The sequence below is a fragment of the Thermobia domestica genome, chromosome 16 (assembly GCF_964235325.1).
Source record: "Thermobia domestica chromosome 16, izTheDome1.hap1.1, whole genome shotgun sequence".
NCBI classification, from domain to species: Eukaryota; Metazoa; Arthropoda; class Insecta; order Zygentoma; family Lepismatidae; genus Thermobia; species Thermobia domestica.
The window spans coordinates 90,906,382-90,930,464 of NC_137469.1; the positions used below are offsets into that span (position 1 = coordinate 90,906,382).

At 34.7% G+C, this 24,083-nt stretch overlaps 1 protein-coding gene across 1 annotated transcript in view; it reads right to left on the bottom strand.

Annotated features, from left to right (window-relative positions):
• Positions 1-24,083, bottom strand: part of Stacl (SH3 and cysteine-rich domain-containing protein) — a 426,872-nt gene that overhangs the window by 309,761 nt on the left and 93,028 nt on the right. Inside the window, exon 5 of the mRNA XM_081741694.1 lies at positions 21,690-21,770. Coding sequence (XP_081597820.1) covers positions 21,690-21,770 — 81 coding nt within the window. The remainder of the gene's footprint in view (positions 1-21,689; positions 21,771-24,083) is intronic.

A 24,083-nucleotide genomic window follows, 5' to 3' on the forward strand; every position in this document is an offset into this window, starting at 1 on the left:
TCGTCTACAGGTATTAGAAAGCGATTTACCTAGCTCTTCATTCTGAAACCCATTTAGAAAGAATTTCGAGAGGGAACCACGGTTATTGAATAAAGCAGTTGAAGAAACAATGGATGAGAAATGAAAATACTCAAAATACACACTCAAAATTTACATCAGAAGGATTTGAGGTTAAGGAACTTTCTGCCTTTTCCGGGTGTAAAACATGGTTTAGCTACGTAAATCTCAACCAGTGAAGGAGAAACTGGTGAAGGCACATTTTTCAATATGAAGAAAGAAACGATAGCATATGCTCTCTTGCTCCCTTTAAAAAGATAATTTAAAAAAATGCTGGAACAGGATCCGTTTATTTTAATGAAGAATTGATATATCGAGTTTCATCTTCTTAACTTGAAATTTTTGTGGGTAAACTTTTCGCATGCGTTATAATCCCCTACTCCCTCGTCATTGCATTTAATGCATAGGATATTAATTTTAATCAAAGTAACCCAGCTCGTAGTAGTTGATACCTGTATCCAAAAATTCCTTTCAAACAGTTCATCTCTATTCCCGTGATTTGATCACGTACAGGACTACTTTCTCTTTTATATATTAGATTTCAAATATGAAGTTTACGTCAAATGTTCATTTTACAGTCAGGTAAGTAAAGATAGTTGAGAGGAAACCAGGTATTATACACTACTATGGTACCATAATTCGATACAACTTCGAAAAATGCCTATTAATGTGATCTACTAAAGTGTGGATATATTATTTTGGTGGATACTGTATATTGGCATCCGCTGACTACTTAATACAGACTCGTTCGCCACATGTAGTCATCTTTCTTCATTATTCTCTGTAGAAAAATAAACTACTCTACCCTATAAGTGTGTATTTGATCAGTGCTCGTAGTTGGAAGGAAATTTTCCTAATCAAGGGAAATTTCGTAGGTAAATTTAACAAAAAGGGAAAAAGGAAGTTTTTTGATAGGACGTGAAAATCCAGGGAAATTCTGGTGCTGACTAATTGACCAATAGAAATGGTTAATTTTTTCTTTGTTCTTCAGAAGTGAACCAATACAACAGCTCAACAGGAATAGTGTGTGTGTGTGTGTATGTTACATTCATTGTTGACTGGGTGTATTTGTATGTATTTTTTGTGAAAAAAGAGAAGGAAAAAGTAAAAGTAGGGTAGGTGAGGGAAATCGAATCATGGGGGAAATCGGATCAGTCAAAAACAACCCTTGTGATTGGATGTTAAAAGAATATTCTTTGCATAGACGTTGGACGCATTGTAGTGCCATTTCTCAGACGCTGTTAATTTGGCGCAAGAAGAGTTCCAGACAGCATTGTTTAGGAACGCGTGTTTTTGGAGTGGCAAAAAATAGCAAACGTAAGTTTTCATTGTTGCAAAATAAGCTTTTTCTAGCTGTGTGAAAATTAAATTTGGTTTTCAATGCTATTGTTTCACTGACTAATGTATATATGCATCATTAGACTGTAGCATAAGTTGTGTAAAAATTATGAAATATACTGTGTGATAAATGAAAAAGAAAAGTGCAATTTGGGGTAAATCGGATCACTGAATTTATAATTTGCATTAGATGTTTGTAGGAAGCTGGGGAAGTATTGAAACTACCTATCTCTATAGATCTATATATCGTTTTATTTAAAAAAAAAAACTCTTTTTATATGATGTTGCTAAATCATACGGGACACTATAGCTCAGTGGTAGAGCATTCATCTCTGGTTCCAGAAGTCCCTGGTTCGATCCCAGGGCAAGTGAGTTCTTGGTGGATGAGATCGTCTTCGAGGGTTTTCTCGAAATTCTCCAGTTTTCTCTCACTTTATCATCTCCGAACTCTTTCATCAATATTCATGTGTAATTTCATCCGTCTTCTTGAGCACTTACGTTGCATAATAATCGGGTGTTAAACAAAAGATTTCATTTTTTTAAAATATGCTGTAATATATGTGATACATTTATACATACATGCATTTCTGAAACTTTGACTGTCTTTGGCATTTTAGATGCCTAGAAACTACGTTCGTAAAACTGATCATGGCTCTAATACTTCCTGGTCAGTTGTTGCTATGGAAGAAGCCGTTGCTGCTGTTTGAGAGGGGGTTAATATTCTATAAGGAAGTCCGCAGAAGTATTTGCTGTTCCATTTACATCTCTTCAAAGAAGAACTGTAGCTCCGCACGATTCGCCTGTGAGTGATTTTGGGCGTAAAACAGTGCTACCTCCAAGACATTGGAGCAACTTTAGTTGTGTGTTTGATTTACATGTCGAAAAGAGGTTTTGGTTTAACACCGAAGAGTTACGTAAGTATGTCTACAAATATGTGACTGACCGAGGCGTTTCGCATAATTTCAAGAAGGAAACTGACATGGCTGGTGTTGATCGGTTTCAAGGATTTATGAAACGGCATCCGGAGCTATCCATCAGGAAAACTGAAGGATTTTTCTGAGAAAGAATGAATGGAGTTACACGATAAAATGTGTCTGAGTTCTACGCACAATTGAAGAACCTTATTCGTGAGTGTAAATTTGAATATAAACCGAAGTGTATTTACAATCAAGAGAAATGGGTCTCTGGTTAAACAATAAGCCACCCAACATTGTTGCTGCTAAAGGTTCTTGTGATGTTGTGTCGTTGACAAATGTAGAACGTTAAGAGAACGTGACTGTACTCACTTGTGTTTACATTCCACCGTTATTTTCAAGGGCAAGAGACTGAAAGTTGAATATCGCGATGGTATTCCACCAGGATCCGACGCGTGTATAACGGAATTAGGATGGGTAAACGAGGAGGCTTCCATGAAATGGGCGGAACATTTCCACAAACATCGAAGTCCTGGTAAAATTATTTTAATTATGGATGGACATTGTTCGCACACATTCTTGTCTGTAGTAGACTTGTGTGACACATATGATATAGGAGTGTTGTTGGCTCCTCACACAAAACATGTTTTGCAGCCGCTTGATGTTTGTGTTTTGAAGCCACTAAAGGCATATTCCAACCAACAGGCAATATCCTGACTTCACCAAAATTCTGGAAGGGCAATACCAAAGTTAAATTTTAGATGCAACTTTTTAACAGGCCTGAAATTTGGTAGCTACTGTTGGTAATGTTGTAAAAGGATTTGAGGTTACTGGTATGTATCCCTTCAATCCATCAGCTATACCAGAACACAAATTGGTAAATGAAATCTCGAGTTATCAATAGAGTCTCACTCCTCTGAAGTCAATTCAGCCACCTCTTCTACGAGCGCCATAGATTCAATTGGAAGCCTATCTATACCTTCTCCGGTTAAGAACACATCAACGAAGCAAAAACGAAGACACACTATCTTCTCTGCATCTGACATCAGATTCACATATTCATTCTCTTAAGAACAGAATGAAAGCAAAGAGACAGAGTACCGAAGAGGAAAACGTCGCATCACCCAATACAACAACAGTCAATGAAGTATGGAGTTGTGGATTTTGCCATATGGCCTACTATCGCGAAAGAAGTCACAAGACGGGCGACTGGATACAGTATCTGACTTGTAAAGCGTGGTTCCACGAACGTTGCGTTAATGTTTTAGGCAAGAAAAGTTTATTTGCGGTATTTGCATATATCAATCATTGTGATCCGATTTTCCCCAACACTGATCCCATTTACCCCACAAGGTTGGGGTAAATCGGATCGATCTGTTACAAAGTGAAATATTTGGAGATAAGAACTATAAAATTTAAAAACTTTTCATTATAGTCTATTAGGTGAAGGTTCACTTGTTATTATACATGTACATTTCGTTTAAATAGAAGCATATTAAATTTCAATTTGACGTTTCTGCAAAGGTGATCCGATTTCCCCCTACCTATCCTAATAGAAGGAGAAAGCCAAATAAACAAAACAAATGTAGTCGGTACTTCCATTAATATAGCTAAATTAATCTTATTACATTACTTCTCTCAGAGAAATTGGACAATCACCAAACTAGGGAAAATTTGATAAGAAAAGCAAAAAGTTTGTCAGGCGAGGGAAAATTTTCCTAAGTTAACCTACCAACTCTGTGTTTAATTCAAAATTCGTTGCTCCTCCTTTGTCAAAATTCATTCTGTCGTCACTTATCTCAACTATGAGATATTATATGTAGGAACTAATGGTTATTTTTGGAATTTAGGTGAAGTAAAAACGTATTTGAAAAAATTCAATGAACTCAACAGATATTTGATTATTACTTTCAGGACAATAATGGGATTCCTTTTTTTTTTCAATTAATCGGCTCGTTTTGAGGAGAGTTTACATGTTAAGTATAATATTTTTTTTATCGACAGTTGTTTCATAAATTATTCTTCTACTAACAAACAATTCTATATGCTTTTCTAATCAGAGGCAGTTTGTGAGGGAAGTCACACTGATAAAAAATAGTTTTTTCGCTTAAAAGTAAAAGAAGAAACATTTCTTAATACACTAATTGTTGTATATAACAATTAATGTATTAGTTTACTTTTATTCTCTTAGTTTTAAAAGATAAAAATTTAATTTTTATGAGTATGACTTCCCACCCTAGCCGCCTCTGCAAGAATTATGTTTGTTACTTTATTCTTATTACTAAAACATATATTGAAAGTTTAATAAGTTCTAATGCGCTGCTAATGCCGAAACTAGTGAAACAATTGCCAACAATAAAGTAAATACGAGGTATATATATATATAAAGATTGAAAATCATTCTGAAAAAAATATATATATATATATATATAGTTTCTAAAGTGAAATAGTTCAATAGATTCCGCGCTGCTTATCGTTCTCTTCATTGAAGAAGCAAGCAAGCAAGCATTTTACTCGACTACCGTTAGATGTCAGATCACGCTTTACGATTGTTCTGCCATCTAACGACACAAAATTGAACTTCTACCGAAAAAAAAAGAAAAGAAAAGAAAAAAGAAGACCTTTAATGATTCTGTTTATATTAAACTAGCAGCGTTCACCCCGCTTCGCTGGGGTCACCCCGGAACGCAATGAACCTTGTTAATTAGATAATTTTTACTTTTTCGCTTTCAAGTGATATGATAAAAACCATAGTAGATTGCAGTAAATGTTAACATTATATCGCCTGTCATTTATGTTAACCCGCGGAGTGACACGGTCATGCGGGTTGCATATAAATACGTTTATTTTTACCTATGATGAACTAACAAAGGATTTGTACGTTATGGACACTTGAATGGTCAATTATCTCAAGACACTGGTAATTGAAAATTAATGTGATATGATAAAAACCATCTAGGGTCCAAATCCTAATAACCCCCCAAAAATGAAAGAAATTGGTTCAGCCGTATTAGCGTGATGAGGGAACAAAGGATTTGTGCGTTCTCTTTTATATATAAGACTAGCAGCGTTCACCCCGCTTCGCTGCGGTCACCCCGGAACGCAATAAACTTTGTTACTTAGATAATTTTTACTTTTTCGCTTTCAAGTGATATGATAAAAACCATAGAAGATTGCAGTAAATGTTAACATTATATCGCCTGTCATTTATGTTAACCCGCCGAGTGACACGGTCATGCGGGTTGCATATAAATACGTTTATTTTTAGCTATGATGAACTAACAAAGGATTTGTACGTTATGCACACTTGAATGGTCAATTATCTCAAGACACTGGTAATTAAAAATTAAAGTGATATGATAAAAACCATCTAGGGTCCAAATCCTAATAACCCCCCAAAAATGAAAGAAATTGGTTCAGCCGTATTAGCGTGATGAGGGAACAAAGGATTTGTACGTTCTCTTTTATATATAAGATTATGGCTACTTGGTATCCTTAAAAATTAAAAAAAAAATGTGTTTCTTTACTACCACCATTATTATTTCCTTTGATGAAATAGCGTATTTATTATTTTCATTTATTACCTTTATCCACAAGCATTTACATACACAGTATTATGACCTGATGGGAGTGCATATTGTTAAAAGTAAAAAAAAAAGAAAAGAAAAAGAAAAAAGGAAAAAGAAAAAAAGAAAAATACTCACGTAACTTTTACCCAAGTAATTATTTTGTTATATGTATAAAACTGAGATGATTTTGAACATTATCCGTGTTAAGTGAGAAACAAAGCGTTCAGGGAAATACCGTAGTTACTCGAATATAAGCCCCCCTGAATATAAGCGCCTCCACTAAAAATTTAATATATATTTCGAGAATTAATTTAATACGGCGGATATAAGCTACTCTGTATGTCTCTAGATATTGTTAGGTAGTACTTTTATCCATTCTGAAAAATACAAACTTGTACTGTACTACTATGAGCAAAATAAATGACGCGTATCTTTATTTTGAAGTTTTTTTTTTAATATATCTCCGTTTTCTTTATATGTTCGAAATTTCGGAAGGTTTCCCCAGCAGGACAGGTTAATAACAAACCCGTTTTTAATATTTGTGTTAGATATTAGCTTAAAATAAATAAATTAGAAGCAAAAAACATTAAATCGACAGAAATCTCGAGAATTACCAACTCTGCTAAAGTGGGAAATTTTCAAGAACGCGAGGGAATTCTGCAGTTCAACACGAAGCAGCGACACCTATGTCATTGAGAGAAGCGTGGATTAGATCTACAAACGAAAATTTTAACGAAATATTTCTAGTATGTCTTATTATATGCATTATCAGCGAACTCCAAATATATGAATCTATGCTAAGTATTAACGTATAGATAGTGCAAATAGTGGAAATTACCTATGGAAAAAGACGAATTGTTAGCCCAATCGTAATGAAAAATCATCTTTACTATAGAGTTGGTTCAGCTTACGTAAGAAAGCAAATAGCTCAGTTAGATAAAACAACGAGTCTGTATACCGAAGGTAGACGGTTCAAATCCCGTGGAAATACTGTTGTCATTTTTATCACTAAGGTTATTTTATTTATTTTTTATTTGGGAAAGAATCAAATTGTAACATATGTGTAAAACTCATGACGATACTAAAAAAAAAGAGAGAAAATATCGTCGCATTTGCATTAGTGTCTCTAATTTTTGTTTGCAAACAGATTCGTAATTATTTCCCCTGTGCTCACTGATGCATAACGAATGTTTTCCAGTAAATGTTAATTCTAATTTGGAGAATTTTATAGTTTCACAATGTTTCTCACTACATAATCTTCTATCTACGTGTTTGGATATTTTGATAACAGATTTCCCTATTAAATGTTTAATTTTCTCTATAAATATTTGTCTTAAATTGAAATTGTTTTGAATTTACTACATAAGCAAAGTTGCCCGAAGGAGGAGAGCTCAAGTAATAGATATTCTACGTAAAAGCAACCTATTGTAGAATGATGATGCTTCTTACCTTCAGCACATAATCTTAACGTTAGAGAGTCAGAGAGAGAAAAATCCTATTTTTCCTCCCCTATGACCACTCATCTTAAAGCTCTACCTATAATGATTCGTGTCACACAATTTCGGCTCTCCAAAGACATTCATATTTATTATTATTATTATTATTATTATTATTATTATTATTATTATTATTATTATTATTCCTGAATATGCCACCCTTACATAATGTAGTAACTTTAGACATCTTAGTTTAAAATGCTTTCTTTAGTAATAATTTGAGCAACCACGTCACAAAATTTATAATGTATGAGGGGGCACGACGTTTTATTTCCCCTCCTCTCTTTTCAGCACCCTCCAACAGAAGGTATATAATTTCTGAGAAGCAGGGCAGACAAAATGAATAAGAAATATATTTAGAGCATCCTTTCCTCCTTCGTGAATGGGATATCACGTAGCATTTTTTATTCTACTGAAGACGACCCTGGCCGTTATGGTTTGGTAACAAAAGAAATACCTAATATATTTATAGCGCCCCTTAACTGTAATATTACCTCTTCTTTATTTGTTCGAGGCTTCCCTACACAACCAAGGGTGACAAAAATAATAGGAAAAGTGTCTAAAGATTACAATGAAAGCACATTATAAAAGCACATTATAAAAGCACAATGAAAGCACATTAGAAAGCACATTATAAAATTTACTTTTTGAGGCTCGTTTTGGTGCCCCTCTTTCTCTGGCGCCCGGGCAGTCGCCAGGCCCTTAGTCCGCCCTTGAAAGTACGGACGCATAACTAAGGACTGCGGAGGAGAGGTTAACCTTCATGTTATGCCACTGGTTTGACGTGTTTGAAATGTTCAGTAAGTGATCGGTTAGTGAAATAATTTCGTCGGTTACTGATGTTTAAAATTTAGCTAAGACAAAGCTACCTAATCAAATACATTTGATATCGCGATGTCACAATTTGATTTTTCCTCACATAAAAAAGATAAAAACAATAGTAATAAAAACCCTTACTCGTACTGGGCTCCTAACTAACTAACAACCTAATTCGTACAGACTAGTTGCTCTGACCAACTGAGTTTCGATTTCTTACGCGAAAGAAGTCTGTTATATTAAGAGGCATGCTTTTCATTATCAAAACTGTTCGAAGTAATACGAACATGGCTTAAGAACAGAGACGGAACTGAATTACCACTCGATTGACCTTGAGGGCAAATCACCAAAGCGTAGCTATAAACGTAAGTTCAGCATGCATTTCTCTGGAGTTGTGTTCAGTATTCCTATCTGCCAGTCATGCTTGTTCGTAGGAGTAATATGTTACAAACCTAATCTTTCGATAGCGCACAATGGCAGAGAATCAGAGGAAAGGAATTCTTGCCATTGTGAGCGTGGGATACCACCATGTGCAATAAAACTGACGCGTCTCTTTGAAGTGATATTTCATCGAAAATAACTCGTTTTCCTTTATATAGTCTATCCGAAGTTTTTGAGGGTTTCAAAATGAGGAAATGTTACTGACAAACAAGAACGCATTTATGGGTGGGTCTAGGGGGTCCGGACCCCCTCTGAAACCCCAACTTTTCTGTAAATTTAGCCTAATTTTGGGGATTATCTTTTAAAATTTTATTATAATTTATCCTAATATTGAAGTCGGACCCGTCCCGAAATAAATTACTGCATACGTGTCTCTGACAATTTTCAATATATTCGTTAAATAATAAAGTAAAATAACTAAATTAGGAGCAAAAAGCTTCAACACGGGCTAACTTTTGTCCACTGCCAATATTGCTAGAAGGGATATTAATAGCAAAAACTGCTAGTCAATGCTAAACCTTGGAACGTCATCCCGAACAAGTCTATTATTGAGAACTACATATGAAACATGTTATTAAAACTTATCCAGCTTTTTTCTGGCATGAAATTAAAATGCACTCTCCTAAAATGTGTATCTAAACATTGCTCTACGTATCTACGAAGCAATGAAAATTTTTTATCGAAATATGTGAGCAGGAAACTCTAACAGCCAGCCAATTTATTTAAATCGTAATAAACCGTGTAACCGTACGTTAACGTGAGGACAAAGCTTGGTCCATTGGTAAAGTGTTTGAAGAATAAAAACTCAATGTTCGTAGGTTCGAATCTATCCAGTCACCACAACATTTTATTCTTATGTGTAACGATGAAATAAGAAAAAAAATGTATAACCGTTAAGACAAAACTTCAACCAAGTCTGAAGAGAACAATACTAAAATAGTAACACAATGACGTCAACCAAAAATTATTTCATGTAGCGTTTGGACGAAATTACAGCTGTTAACAATTGCAGAAGTAAAAACAGGCTGATAGCTGTAATGCAGTCTAGACTTCTGAATGCATTTAATTCCTGAAAACTTCCAACTCGTCATTGGTATGCCGTTAATCATTGTAAAACCCTTCAATTGGAAGTAAAATGACACAAACTAAAACAGTTTTAAATCAATAAATGTCTATGTGTAAAAGTAGGTGTCTCTTATCTGTAGTTCAGAGTTCCTTTTACTTTGAAGTGACAAATGAGAGAAGAAAGTATGGTGTTCGAAAAAAAAATCAAATCTGAGATTTCAACGAATTTACACGTATTATAGCCCCTAACACCGAAAAAGTTATTTTTCGATACATGTCTATCTGTTCGTCCGTCCGTTCGCTACACTTTTCTGTGCACTCGCCTAGAGGCCATACCGTTCAACTTATCTGCACCAAATTTTAGTTTAAGATTTTCATAGTATTTCCTATAGTTTTTTTTATTTCCCTCCTACTCCCAAAACAAGGGTAGTTTCCTGTACGATGAAAATAGAAAAAAAGATATTTTCTCATAACTGACTCTAACGATCTTGTTTTCTTTCTTTTTTTATAAATCAATATTTAATTAGCAACCCTATTTTGTGGTATAAGGCATTTATCTGAGAAAAATCTACAAGGGGTAGTTTATACTAGAGGGGTGAGTTTTTTCTCAGTGATTTTCTCAAAATGGACTCAAGTGTTTTCGTTCATATTTCATAAATAAAGATTTCATTAATAACTTATCAATATGGCATAACTCGTTTGTCCTAAAAAAATGCGAGGGGTAGTTTATTCTTGGTGGAGTGTTGTCTGGGCGATTTTCTCAAAAACGACTCAAAAGAGTTTATTCATATTTCAAAAATAAATATTTCGGTAATAACCGAACAATATGGCAAAACTCGTTTGTCCTGAAAAATATGCGAGGGGTAGATTACTCTTGGGGGTGTTTTTCCTCCACGGTTTTCTCAAAAATGAGTCAAGCAATTTTGTTCGTACTCAGAAATAAATATTTCATTAAAAACCTAGTAATATGGAATAACTCGCTTACCCTGAAAGAATCCTCAAGAGATAGTTTATTCGGGGAGTAATTTTTCCCTCACGATTTTCTCAAAAATTACTCGGACAATTTTATTGATAATTCATAAATAAGTATTTCATTAATAACCCTATATTTTAGTATAAGTCATTTCTATGAAAAACAATTACAATGGATAGTTTATTTTTGGGATCAAGGTTATTTCCCCGACAATTTTCTCGAACGACAGGCGATTTTGTTCAAATTTCGCAAATAAATATTTCATTAATAACCAAAAGTATATCTTAACTCATTGTTCGAAACAATTCATAAGAGGTAGGTTACTCCTGACGTGTTCTTTTTGAACGACTTTCCCAAAGTGACATTTGATTTTTTTCATATTTCATAAACAATGATTGCATTAATTGGTCTATTATATGTCTAATGAAAATGTGCTCAAAGTGTGAGTTAGTTTTGTAGTGTGGATTTTCTTCAATCGAAGTTTTTTATTCGATAATCTGACATTCAATGTATTTGAATAGTACGATAATTTTATTCGTATTATCCAAATACAAACTTCAGTAACAACTGCGGCCTAACACAGTTAAGAAATTGAATTGAAAAAGTTTAGTGCGGTGGCCCTGTAATTGAATATTTTTTGAGGAACTCCCTAGCTTTTTGTGGTAAACTCAGGCTTTTCTTTTTCGAGCGACAAAAGAGAGAAGAAAATATAGTGATTGTGAAAATAATATCAAATTCAGATTTCAACGGATTTACATGTTTCATGTCGTCTACATACCGAAAATGTGAGTTTTCGCACCCGTCCTTCCGGTCCGTCCGTTCGGCACACTTTTATATGCACTCGCCTAGAGGCCATACCGTTCAACTTATCTACACCAAATTTTAAACTTAGGGTTTACTTAGTATTCTTACAGGAGCTTTTCCATTTTTTCCCTACCACCTAAAATAAGTGTGGTCTACCAACAGCCGAAAATAGAAAAACGCTATTTTCTCAAAAATGGTTTTAACAATTTTGTTTATTTTTCATTAATCAATATTTAATTAACAACCCTATATTGCAGTATCAGATATTTCTCTTAGAAAAATTTACGAGGGGTAGTTTATTCTTGGAGGTGACTTTTTCTCGACGATTTTCTCAGAAAAGACCCTGGCGAATTTTGTACACACTTCATAAATAAATATTTGACCTTACAACATGGTATAAGTCAATTGACCTGAAAAATATATGAGTAGTAGTTTATTCTTGGACTTGAATTTATTCCCAGTGAGTTTCTCAAACACGACCAGTTGGCAACCCTGTATCTCGACAACGAAGCTGAATTCGAAAACTGCAAGAGGACCATTTGTCTCCTTTTGATGTCACGAATCACTTCCCGAAGTTTGTGGACATCTTTCAGGTTCACCCTTAATGAAGCTTCTTTTCGAAAAGTTAACTATTAACTTTAGGCATTGTTTATCTTTTTTTTTTTTTTTGAAATCACAAATGCCGTTATTAATTTTAAGGCAGAGAACTACTTCTGAGAGAATAGATCTTGAAAAATAATTTTAAAACTTAGACTTTTCTTTTCGAGACATTCCAGACAAGACGAGACATTTTACAAGCTATCTCGTGTCCAAAACATTTACCTCGTATTATCTTCGATGTCACAAAGCGCGTCTCGTCTCTTTCTCGAGACATGTCTTATCTCGTGCGCATTCGTTAACACTTGGAAAGGATAATCTTTCTACTCAAAGCATTGTTGTTATAATGGTTGCATATTTATGATAATTGCTGTCCACATAAATTACAGTCCTTTCAATTGAATTAATTTTTATTATTATTATTATTATTATTATTATTATTATTATTATTATTATTATTATTATTATTATTATTATTATTGAAATTGCAATATCTAGTTTAACGTTGGACGATTATGCACCTACGCTAAGGGAGAATGATGATGAATGAAATGGTGAAATGAAGAAAGTGGGAGGAAATTGGAAAATCTCAGGAAAACACATACCCATGCACACGGTATTTGTCCACCTCAAATTTCACTTGGCACGAAGTGGAATCGAGCCACGGACCCCCTGCACCAAAGGTCCCTGCAATGCTTTATTATTATTATTATTATTATTATTATTGAAGCGAGCTTAACGAGTTTCAACCGTATGACTCAACCAACGTTTGGGTGCCTGTTCGTTCGTCTGCTCCTCTCATAAAAGACATTTCATTTTAATGAAACTAGTAAGCGCCTTCTTTTAGCTCTGCGAAGTAACTATTGCTTGGAATATGAATCTGCAAAACATAAGAGGTAAAATTAACCAAATGGTGCAAGTTTCCACTCATATATACAAAACAATTTTGCAATATCAACTACGTGAATCTTGTCCCATAAAGAAGCCGAAACCCCTACACCGAAGAGCCCTCCGAGATTTGATCATTGTCCACACGGACTGAAATTGTCATTTGAAGCCAAGACTTTAATATGAAGCCAATAATTTCTTTAAAATAGACGGAAAATTCGGAAGTTATAAGCATTTTCGTATTTTTGCCTTTTCCCATAAGGGAGCCGTAGCCCCCTATATTGAAGAGCCCCCCTCGGAGATTTGATCATTGTCCACTCGGACTGAAATTGTCATTTGGAACCAACGCATTAATACGAAGCAAAATATTTCTTTAAAATAGACGAAAAATTCGAAAGTTATAAACATGTTAATATTTATGCCTTTTCTCACACATGTTAATAATATTAGCCTACACTGAAGAGCCCCACGAGATTTGATCATTGACCACTTGGACTGAAATTCTCATTTGAAACCAAAACTTTAATATGAAGCCAAAAATTAAACTTTTACTCAATTTAAACTGACTGGGTTCCGGTTCACCCCACTATTGTTTAGTTTAGTTAAGTGGTAATTTGTGACAGCTTCACATCATCAAAAGAATGTTTCACTTCCCCGCCCCTCCTTTCCCCCAGGAGTTCGTGCTGGATCCACCACTGGAATCAATAGACACTCTTCCTATTCTTTTTGTCACCCTTGATTGTGTAGGGGCTCCCTCGTACAAATAAAGAAGCGGTAATATTACAATCAAGGGGCGCTATATATTTGGTATTTTTTTAGTTACCTACCCCTAACCGCACAGGGCCATCTTTCGTAGAATAAAAAATATTACGTGATATTCCAATCATGAAAGGGGAGAGGATGCTGTAAATATATTTCTTATTCATTTTGTCTGTCCTGCTTATCAAAAATTACTTTCTGTTGGAAGGGTACTGAAATGAGAGGGGCAAAACAAAAAGTCGTACCCCCTCCTACATGGTTGCTCAAATAAGTACTAAAGAAAGCATTTTAAACTAAGATATTTAAGATTTAAACTAGGAAACTAAGATATCCTTACATTATGTAAGGATGGCATATTCAGGATTATTATTATTATTATTATTATTATTATTATTATTATTATTATTATTATTATTATTATTATTATTATTATTATTATTATTTGAATGTTTTTGGAGCACCGAAATATTGTGAGACGAACAATGATATGTAGAGGTTTCAGATGGGTGGTCATAGGGGAGGAAAAACCAGGATTTTTCTCTGTCTGACTCTCTAACGTAAAGATTATGTGCTGAAGGTAAGAAGCATCATCATTCTACAATAGGTTGCTTTTACGTAGAATATCAATTACTTGAGTTCTCCTCCTTCGGTTTACTTACCTTATGTAGTAAATTCAAAACAATTTCAATCCAATACAAATACATGTAAAACTTTTCCGTAATTAAACATCTAGGAAAAATTAAACATTTAATAGGGACATCTGTTATCAAAATATCCAAACACGTAGATAGAAGACTATCTAGTGAGAAATATTGTGAAACTTTATAAAATTCTCCAAATTAGAATTAACATTTACTGGGAAACATTCGTTATGCGCCAGCGAGCATATGGTGAGCAGTGAGCACAGGGGAAATAATTACGAAGCTGTTTGCAAACAAAATTAGGGACGCTAATGCAAGTGCGACAACGGCATTTTTTTCTGTTTTTGGTATCGTCATGAGTTTTACACATACGTTACAATTTGATTCTTTCCCACATAAAAAAATAAATAAAATAACCGTAGTGTAGTGATAAAAATGACAACGGCACTTCCATGGGATCGAACCCGCTACCTTCAGCGTACAGACTCGCCGCTTTAACTAACTGAGCTATTTGTTTCTTTACGTGAACTGAGCCTGTTCCGGTAAAGACGATATTTCATTACGATCGTGCTACCAATTCGTCCTTTTCCATAGATAATTTCCACTATTTGCTCTATCTTTATGTTAATACTTAGCATATATTCATATATTTGGAGTTTGCAGATAATGCATATAATAAGACATACTAGAAATATTCGTTAAAAGTTTAGTTTGTAGATTTAATCCACATTTCTCTCAATGACATAGATGTCGTGGCTTCGTGTTGAAATGCAGAATTCCCTCGTGTTCTTGAAAATTTCCCACTTTAGCAGAGTTGGTAATTCTCGAGATTTCTGTCGGTTTAATGTTTTTTGCTTCTAATTTATTTATTTTAAGCTAATATCTAACACAAATATTAAAAACGGGTTTGTTATTAACCTGTCCTGCTGGGGAAACCTTCCGAAATTTCGAACATATAAAGAAAACGGAGATATATTCAAAAAACTTCAAAATAAAGAGACGCGTCATTTATTTTGCTCATGGTAGTACATACAGCGTTATGAATTGAAAAATTAACAGCTTCATGTTGTGAACATTTTCAACTCGTTTTCGTTCACCATTCTTACGACATTTTGACATAGAAAACAACTCAGCAGATGTCCATGAACAGAAGCGCACCTAGAAATTTTTGCTGGGAGGGATCAAAGCTTGAGGGTGGGTCCAATATTACAAGCCGCTACGTCCACGATATTATTCTGCATCCAAAAAGACGATATGCACTTACGCAATATTTCTATTTTCTATATTTTCAGAAACAAATGATAGAACTAGATTGTTCTTATAAGAGAAAGAGTATAGATGAAGTATATGATCAAATTTTCATGCTGCATCAATCACTCCTCTGTTAAGCAAGTATAGTTTCATTGAAATAATATAGAAATGTACAGTATGTTGAGTTAGTAAGTTTTAGAGGGACCCGGACCCGATGGAACTCCCCTAGGTGCGCTCCTGACCGTGAATAAGTTAAAGTATCAAGGAATGCGACTTTAGTATTCATGTTATGAAGATATTATTAATAAACTATTGTAAATATAATGTTAAAACGTAAATTATAAAGCATTAAATATCAACTATTCAAATCAAATCAAATCAAATCAAATATCAATTAAATATCAACTATTCGATTATAAGTGCCCCCAAGTTTAAGGCCAAAACTGACAAAAAAAAAGTGGCGCTTATGTTTGAGTAAATACGGTATACTCTATGTAATATTATGGTGGACTCTGAAATATGATACATTCCACAACATATCAACTACGTTCAATAGAAAAAAAGCCAGAAACAAAGAAGCCAGGAGTATTATTTCAATGTTTGCTTGGAGGAGTTAACAATAATTTAGCGAGTATGGTTTACGGGGAACATTGTGAAAACAATGTTCAAAATTTCGCCAATTGTCCTGCATTTCCCACATACTTCATTCCTTGTTCCAGGAAATTGGTGTCTCATCACCATAAGTGAACACAGCAAATACAGTTTAAGAGCTTCAATCTGACATGAGTCATAAAAATTTTTCATTATAAAGGTTTTTGGGACTATACAATTTTTTCTTTCTTTCTTTTCTTTTTTTAAAATTTGTTTTAGAAGAAAAAGAGACAATATTCTAATGCAAACGGCAGATATGTTATTGGAGTTGTATCTATCGAAGCTTCAAAGGTATATTAAAGCTGTGATTTATTATATTAAGAATGGGAAACTTCATAACGAAATCCAGTATTAATATAAGGAATTACACCTTCCATATGCCTATGAAGCTTCCATAGGTACAGCTACTTTTTAATGTATCTGTCGTTTACTTTAAAACTATTGTGTCTTTTCAAAAAAAAAAAAAAAACCCTTTATAATACCGACGTATATAACAAAAAGTGTCTATGGTTAGCGTCAATTGATTTTTTTTTAAATTCATACTACGTAACTCAATTCACACTTGCTGCCTCTAGTGCAGTGATTCTCAACAGGTATGTCGTGACATACTGGTATGTTATGCAGTCCCATAAGGTGTGTCGCATGATTTTAAAATTTTAAAATCATTACACATTAATTAGGTAGTTTAAAATCAATTTAGAGATATACTGTACCAGACAGCGCTTCCAGCGATAGCAGCAATGGTTAGTAATACATAGAGTCACTACTTCATAGAAATTTATAGTCTTACACTACTATAATTTATGTTACTATTAATAACAAATCAACTAACTGTGTCGCAGTCTCATGGGCGTTCACTGAAGTGTGCCGTCAGTCAAAAAGGTTGAGAACCACTGTGTTTAGTGGCAGAAACTACATAACGCAGAATAAATTAATTGCAAACGCCTATTTTTTTTTTATGTCTCTTCGCTTAGCTTCACTCTTCCTTTTTAGAATTTTAGTGAATAATGTTAAGACAATATAGAATAGAAAAATGTAGATAGTAAACCAGATAGTATCTATATAACGTTATTATATTAAACAATAATTGTTTTTCAAGATCTTTCAAATAGTGTCTAAATTTGAGTGCCCAACAATCATGACGTCAAAGACTAGTACACAAATTTATATATATATATATATATATGTAAGAAAAGGTTGGCAAACAGTTACTGGTTTATGTAATACCGTTTTGTAGATACTATTCACTTTCTAAATGTTATATATTCTTCATTGCCTAAGTTATTCACTAATACTATCTGGCTCATTTTCTACTTTTTACACAATCTTCATTGCCTAAGTTATTCAGTAATACTATCTGGCTCACTTTCTACATTTTTATACTCTTCATTGTCTGTTATTCACTAGTACTATCTGGCTCATTTTCTACATTTTTTATATTCTTCATTGTCTAAGTTATCCACTAATACTATCCGGCTCATTTTCTACATTTTTTATATTCTTCATTGTCTAAGTTATTCATTAATACTATCTGGCTCACTTTCTACATTTTTTATATTTTTCATTGTCTTTGAGTTATTAACTAATATATATATATATATATATATACAGTCTGTCACAAAAAAATAGCACCACTATGAATAAACTGTTATATTGTTAATATTTGCACTATTTTACATACCTCGTTCGTCACATACTGTTCAACTGATCTTTTAATAGTTCCCTGAAGTTTATGTTATGCTACTGTATTACATATATTAACATTGAATGAGAACATTGAGTTTTAAACATTAAGGAACTCATACTTGAAAACCAGTTTGCGATACTCCACGCCCTCTGAGATTGCGCATTGTCATCTTGGAAAATAAACCAACTCAAAGTAGGACCTGAGAAAGTGTCAGTAGATGGTCGTAGTAACTCTCGGTTCAGAATATCAATGTATTATGAGACACTAACTTGTTTATCGTAAATGTTAATTGATCCCACCCGTTTGGGGCAAAGCATCCCCACAACATGACAATTTAATCAAATTTCATTTTTTTCGAAACATACTTTGGCTTCAGACTTTCTCCTTTTCTTATCCACAATTTCAATCTAGTGTAATATCCAACTTTCATAAACTTTTCCTCATTCAATAAAATTACATGCCACCACTGTTTATCACTCCATGCACAGCATATACTCACAATCTGTCTTTTAGTGTTCATATGTTGATCACTTAAAAGCAGGGCCGGACTGGCTACTAGTTGGCCCCGCCGGCTGACATAAGGGGTTGGCCCAGAATTCTCAATCCATCCCCAACCACAACTACCCCAATTGCCCACTGTTTTCCCGTGATAAAACTACACTATTATCTTAGATAAAGCACACATTTCTTTAGTAGCCACACCGTACATTATACCATAAAGATCGTAATATAGATTCAGGGCATATGTTATGAAACAATATTTATGAGAATAACGCAAACAGTAATGATTAGCATAACTTGTTTTTCCATATCGCCTTGGGATGCTAGAGATTTGTAATTTGTTGGTAAAGAACTACGGACAAACTAATTTAGTCTTCACTGGAGGTTTCAATATTCGTGAGCAAGGGATACGATCAGCTACAAAACAGTGCCCCCTGCACGTAGCGCGAAATATTTTTCGGGTTGGATTCACCATCCGGAACAACCACGACAAAATCTCGCAAGAACATCACTAAGCACTTATGATCCATGAACTATGTCAAGTAGCCGGATTGGGTGTATTTATGCAAATCGTGTGCACATATAGGCCTACAGGGTGGACGTAATGGAATTTCCTACTACGGTTGCGACAGGAGAGATAAAACATCAGGAGAGAAATTAATCAATAGTAAATCTTGGTGCCACGGTGGCTCAGTGGTAGAGTGTTCACCTCTGGTACATGGGGTCCCTGGTACGATCTCAGCTCGCTCCAAGTGAACTTTGTGGTGGACAAACACCGTGTGCTTGGGTTTCCTCGGGGTTCTCTCGTTTCCTCCCACTTTCTTCATTCCATCATTTCATTCATTTCTCATCATTACTGTCTTCTTTAGCCTAGCCGGCATAACCGTGAGTCGTAAAACACAAAGATTTCATTTCATTTTTTCAATAGTAAATCTTAATGTTGCTACCAGAAAGTGCTGTAATGAATTTTCATTTCGATTTATGTAATTTTATTCCAAATTTATTGTATATCCGGTTCTTAGTGTAGTAAGAATTGTAGTACGTATATGAATACACAACGACAACCATGAAGCCCGATCCAACAGCAGCCACAGTTTTATTTAAAGGAAGCATCTACGTACAAAGAATTTACTAATTTTTCACTTATCAGTGCTGTAGATTCAGGAAGTTCGAATTTATAATCCAGTCGTTACAATAACACTAACCTCCGTTTCCACGGTAATTTTCGATAATTCCCACACGATATGGACATACACTACATACACTGGTTTACAGTGTGACTTCGAAAACCTGACCGCGGCTCGACTTCTTGGTTGATAAAATTGCCTACTGAAAATTGGCAAACACTAATGAGTGATTCAACAATGCCAAAACCACGGGATCTTGTTACAGAGGCAACGGCGCGATGCTGTGATATCATAAATCATGAAAGTGATCTCACAAGGAACGGACATGAACGTGTCATCTGGACAACCGAGTCAAACCTAGTCCATTCGATAAACATAACAAAGATATGTTCATGCACACAAAATTAGGTGCCATGGACAACGGAGTAAACCCCTGAGGCCCATTAACCCTGTTAGTATAAAGAAAATCGTAGACTCGCAGTGAAATAGCTATTGCAACACTGTTCATTGGAAAATCATGGTTTAGGCCTACAGTTTATTCTCTTCAGCATGAAACAAGCTTCCCTGAGGTGCTATGTATTGAGTCCATAACGTACTGAAACAGGGAAAATTGGGAGAATGTTTGGAAAATTCCCTCCAGAATTTCCTCCCATCAACTTTGGACCCCTCTGGAGTGGCCTCGGGTAAAAGCATACAATCCAAATGTATCTCCAAAAATACTATAGGGGATAAGAAATGACTGTACCAAGTTTTGTATTGGTAGACGGAATAGATATGAGGGAAAAGCTTGTATACCAATACACACTTTCAACTCATACCTATTCTGGGTTTCAAACTGTTATTTTTCCAGGCCAAGAAACTAAACTTTCAAGAATTGTATTGTCAGGCCACTATACTTTCAGCTCCCTTTTACATTCCGTGATAGGAAGCGTGTTGGATTTCACTATTGTTTTTGTTTGCACCCAGACGACTGTGAAGCTGGTATGGCCCATTCTTACTTTAAGGGGACGTGAGTCGCAATAAAATTTTAATGAAACGCTATAAGAGCTTGATGTATGTAGATTGCCGCCGTGACTGTTCACAAGAATATTAGTTGTCGCACTCGTTTTCCACATTTTTTCTCTTTCTCCTGACCTTCTCTCTTTATCAAAATTTTCATTTGGCCCCCTTTTGATTTGGCCCCTATCTGGGTGGCGATCGCCGCCTAGCAACCTGGGCCAGTCCGGGCCTGTTTAAAAGTGAGTTATTTCTTTAAGTTTTTTTTTAATGTAACCCTTTTTCATTCGATCAGGTCATCCGGTTTATGTTGTATCCTGCATTAGAATAGTTAGTCTCTGCAATTTCCCTGAAACTGGAAGCCTTGTCTGATACAGCCAAGCGAAATACCTCTTGACCCAATCACGAAGTTGCTTTCATTTTCTGTCACACCGTTCTTATTGAGAAGATACACCAGGCTCTTCTTGCTTCTGAATTATTCTATCAAAGATAGCATGATGTACATCTAGAATTTTGGCAATTTTTCTATTTGAGTAGCCCTTATTTCGCTGTGTCAAAATTCGTCCTTGTTTACGCAGGCTTGTGCCACACACTTTTCTCGTATTTCGAGTTTTAAGGGAATGATAAGATTTTTCAACCCCTTATAATATACGTGAAGCACTTCCGTGTACAACCTCAACAAAATAAACATTCAAAAACATTAAGTTTTTCATTAAAAATGCATTTTACATCGCTCCAGGAAGCAAACAAAACAAGTATTTTAAGTCTCGACCACACTCATATTGAGTACAGAGACACCAAATGGATACCATCCGAACTGCTGTAATCCTCTCCAAACTTAAAGGTTGTTGGAAACACTAAGTAGATACCAGTATGTCACGGAATGGCTTCTTTAAATAGGAAACTTTTACGGTTGTTCTGAGTGGTGCTATCTTTTTGTGACGGACATTTTGGGAATAAGCAAGCTTAGGGAAGGTAATCAATAGAAATTATTTTTTGGATATTATAAAATAACAATTTGTTATAATGTACTATCGATATGAAAGCTAGGAAGAAATTTCAGTTAACATTAAATGCAACTGAGAAAAAACATGAATACTATTACAAAATATACGTACCCTCGAAGACATTACTTCAGCACCATGAAGCACAGCTTCGGAAAATACATTACAGAGTTCATTATACACATCCTCCAACTCCTGCAAGTAGAAAGAAATAAAACGTCAATAAAGATTTGAATTATACTTTTAATAACAAAAATCTGTCCTAAATTTATAAATATATTAAATTTTACTAAGATGCGTTTACATTTTCTGCTTTATTATAATTTGTTATGCAGAAGAGCTATTATTTCCTTTCAGACTTCCACTACGGCTTGATATTGAGCATGGGTGCCCGTATAGTGTTGGGCAAATTCCCGGGAAAATATTTTTCGGGAATATTCCCGAGAAAATTCCCAAAATGGGAATATTCCAGGAATTTATATACAAACGCAAAGAAAATTGCATTTTAATAATATTTTATGATTTCAAAATTAAGTTTGTTTTCTTATCACAGTATATTTATTACTGTTGTCTCCAGAGATTTTTTTAAAAATGTATATGCTGAACGGTATTATGTTATTTTATAAATATTTTATTATTATTATATAGAGAGAGTACACATACCGTGAATGTTTATTTATTTGTTGGAAAAACATTTGGTGTAAGAAGTCCACATACTTTTACACCGCTAAATTGATTAAATTTATATATAAGTGGATTTTATAAAATTGATCCTACTACTGATATTATAAACATATTAAATTTTTTAAATGTTATGAACAAATTAAGTTGGGTAACTGCTAGAATTTTTATCAACATTTGCGCATACATATTTATGTCCAAAATATTTGCAAGATACTGACTTATCTTTAGAATTTTGCACGTAACATTGCCACACACGACCTTTCTTCCTATCCATTTCTTGAAATGTCATGCGTTAATTCACATGAAAGAGAAGTGCGAGTACCTATTCAGAAATTCGAGTCGGAGACAGAGACAAACCGACGTCCATTACTAACGGTGGTTTGGGGTGTATTTATAGTATTTTATCTCTATTTCTACAGAATTTCTACATTACTTTACAAACCGGTTCCCTTTCATCTTTTGTAAATTAGTACTTTGTTACTTTGGTACCATGATGTACGTTGTGGTTCGGAACAACTTTTAGTCTCTTATTTCGCGTCTTTTCCTTTTCTTTTCCCAGTTATTCCACAACGGACGCGGTCCATACCCATGCCTGCATCTTTATCGTGCTGGGGCAGGGATCGCAGTAGACTTGGATGCAGGCAACGTAAAAGAGATTATACTGAACTGTGTGTAACTAAACCATGTATTAAATTTGCAACAAATGATGAAACCAAAATTTAGATAATGAAACTATAATATTACTCAACAAACACACTTATTACATGCACATTAACTAAGGAAATAAATGTATTAACAACCTTTTGCTTAATATATAAACGAAATTGGTGGCTTAGCATATGAATTAGACAACTCACGTCATTCTTCGGCTAGTCAATAGTGCTGTCCTATCACTGTTCTGGGGTCGAGTCCCGAATGCTGCTTCCGTGATTGATGTTCCAAGATGGTGTCGAAAATACGATTTTAAGTATATATAGTAACAGACGAGGTCGTGCTCCAGGGTTCCACTTATTGCGATATTTATCGTAATGAATATTGAACTGACTCAACTTATTCTTCACATTTAAAAATACTTTAAGACAAACTGTTCGTCACATATCAAACTAATTAAGCGCTTAGGTCCGTCTCGTGGAGGTATAAATCGTACGTTTATCAGAAAGTATTTAAAGGTACGCGCAGTCTATGATTTTAGGCAGCATGGACGCTGCTTTCGAGTAGGTGCGGGCCGCACCACCTAACAGACAGCAACGAGGAGGTAATCCTCTCAAAGGGTGTCGAAACACTGAGGCACTCTTTTGATTAACTATAGAATATCAACCCTGGGGCTGGAGTCTCCCGCTTATGACGTATAACGTTGAGTCCAAGCTCTTTGGCTGAAGAGATGCGGATGCTTCAAATCGTCCAACCAGCGATGGGCGATAACAACATGTAGGTGTTATTGCAAATGTCCCGTTTTCTGGACTCAAAAGAACAATCACAAAGGGAGTCGCTGTGTCCACATCATATGTCTATATATAGCCACGAAATCGAACTGAGGCTCACCAACACAAACGAAGAAACATACCAAAGCGATGAGAGAAGAGTTTCTAGAATGTTTGGAAATATACGAGGCTTGGTTAATAAAGTTCGAAATTAAGTCTATTTTTCCCAATGTCCTTTTTAAACCAAAAAAATGAGCTTTAGGTCGGTGATAACTTTCTAATGGAAATGGAACTTTAAAATATTCACATTCCTAATTAGTTATATAAAGGACAGTCAATGAATTTTAATTTTTAACCTCCAAATTATTTGAAACCTAGAAGTAAATGATAATAAATTAAAATT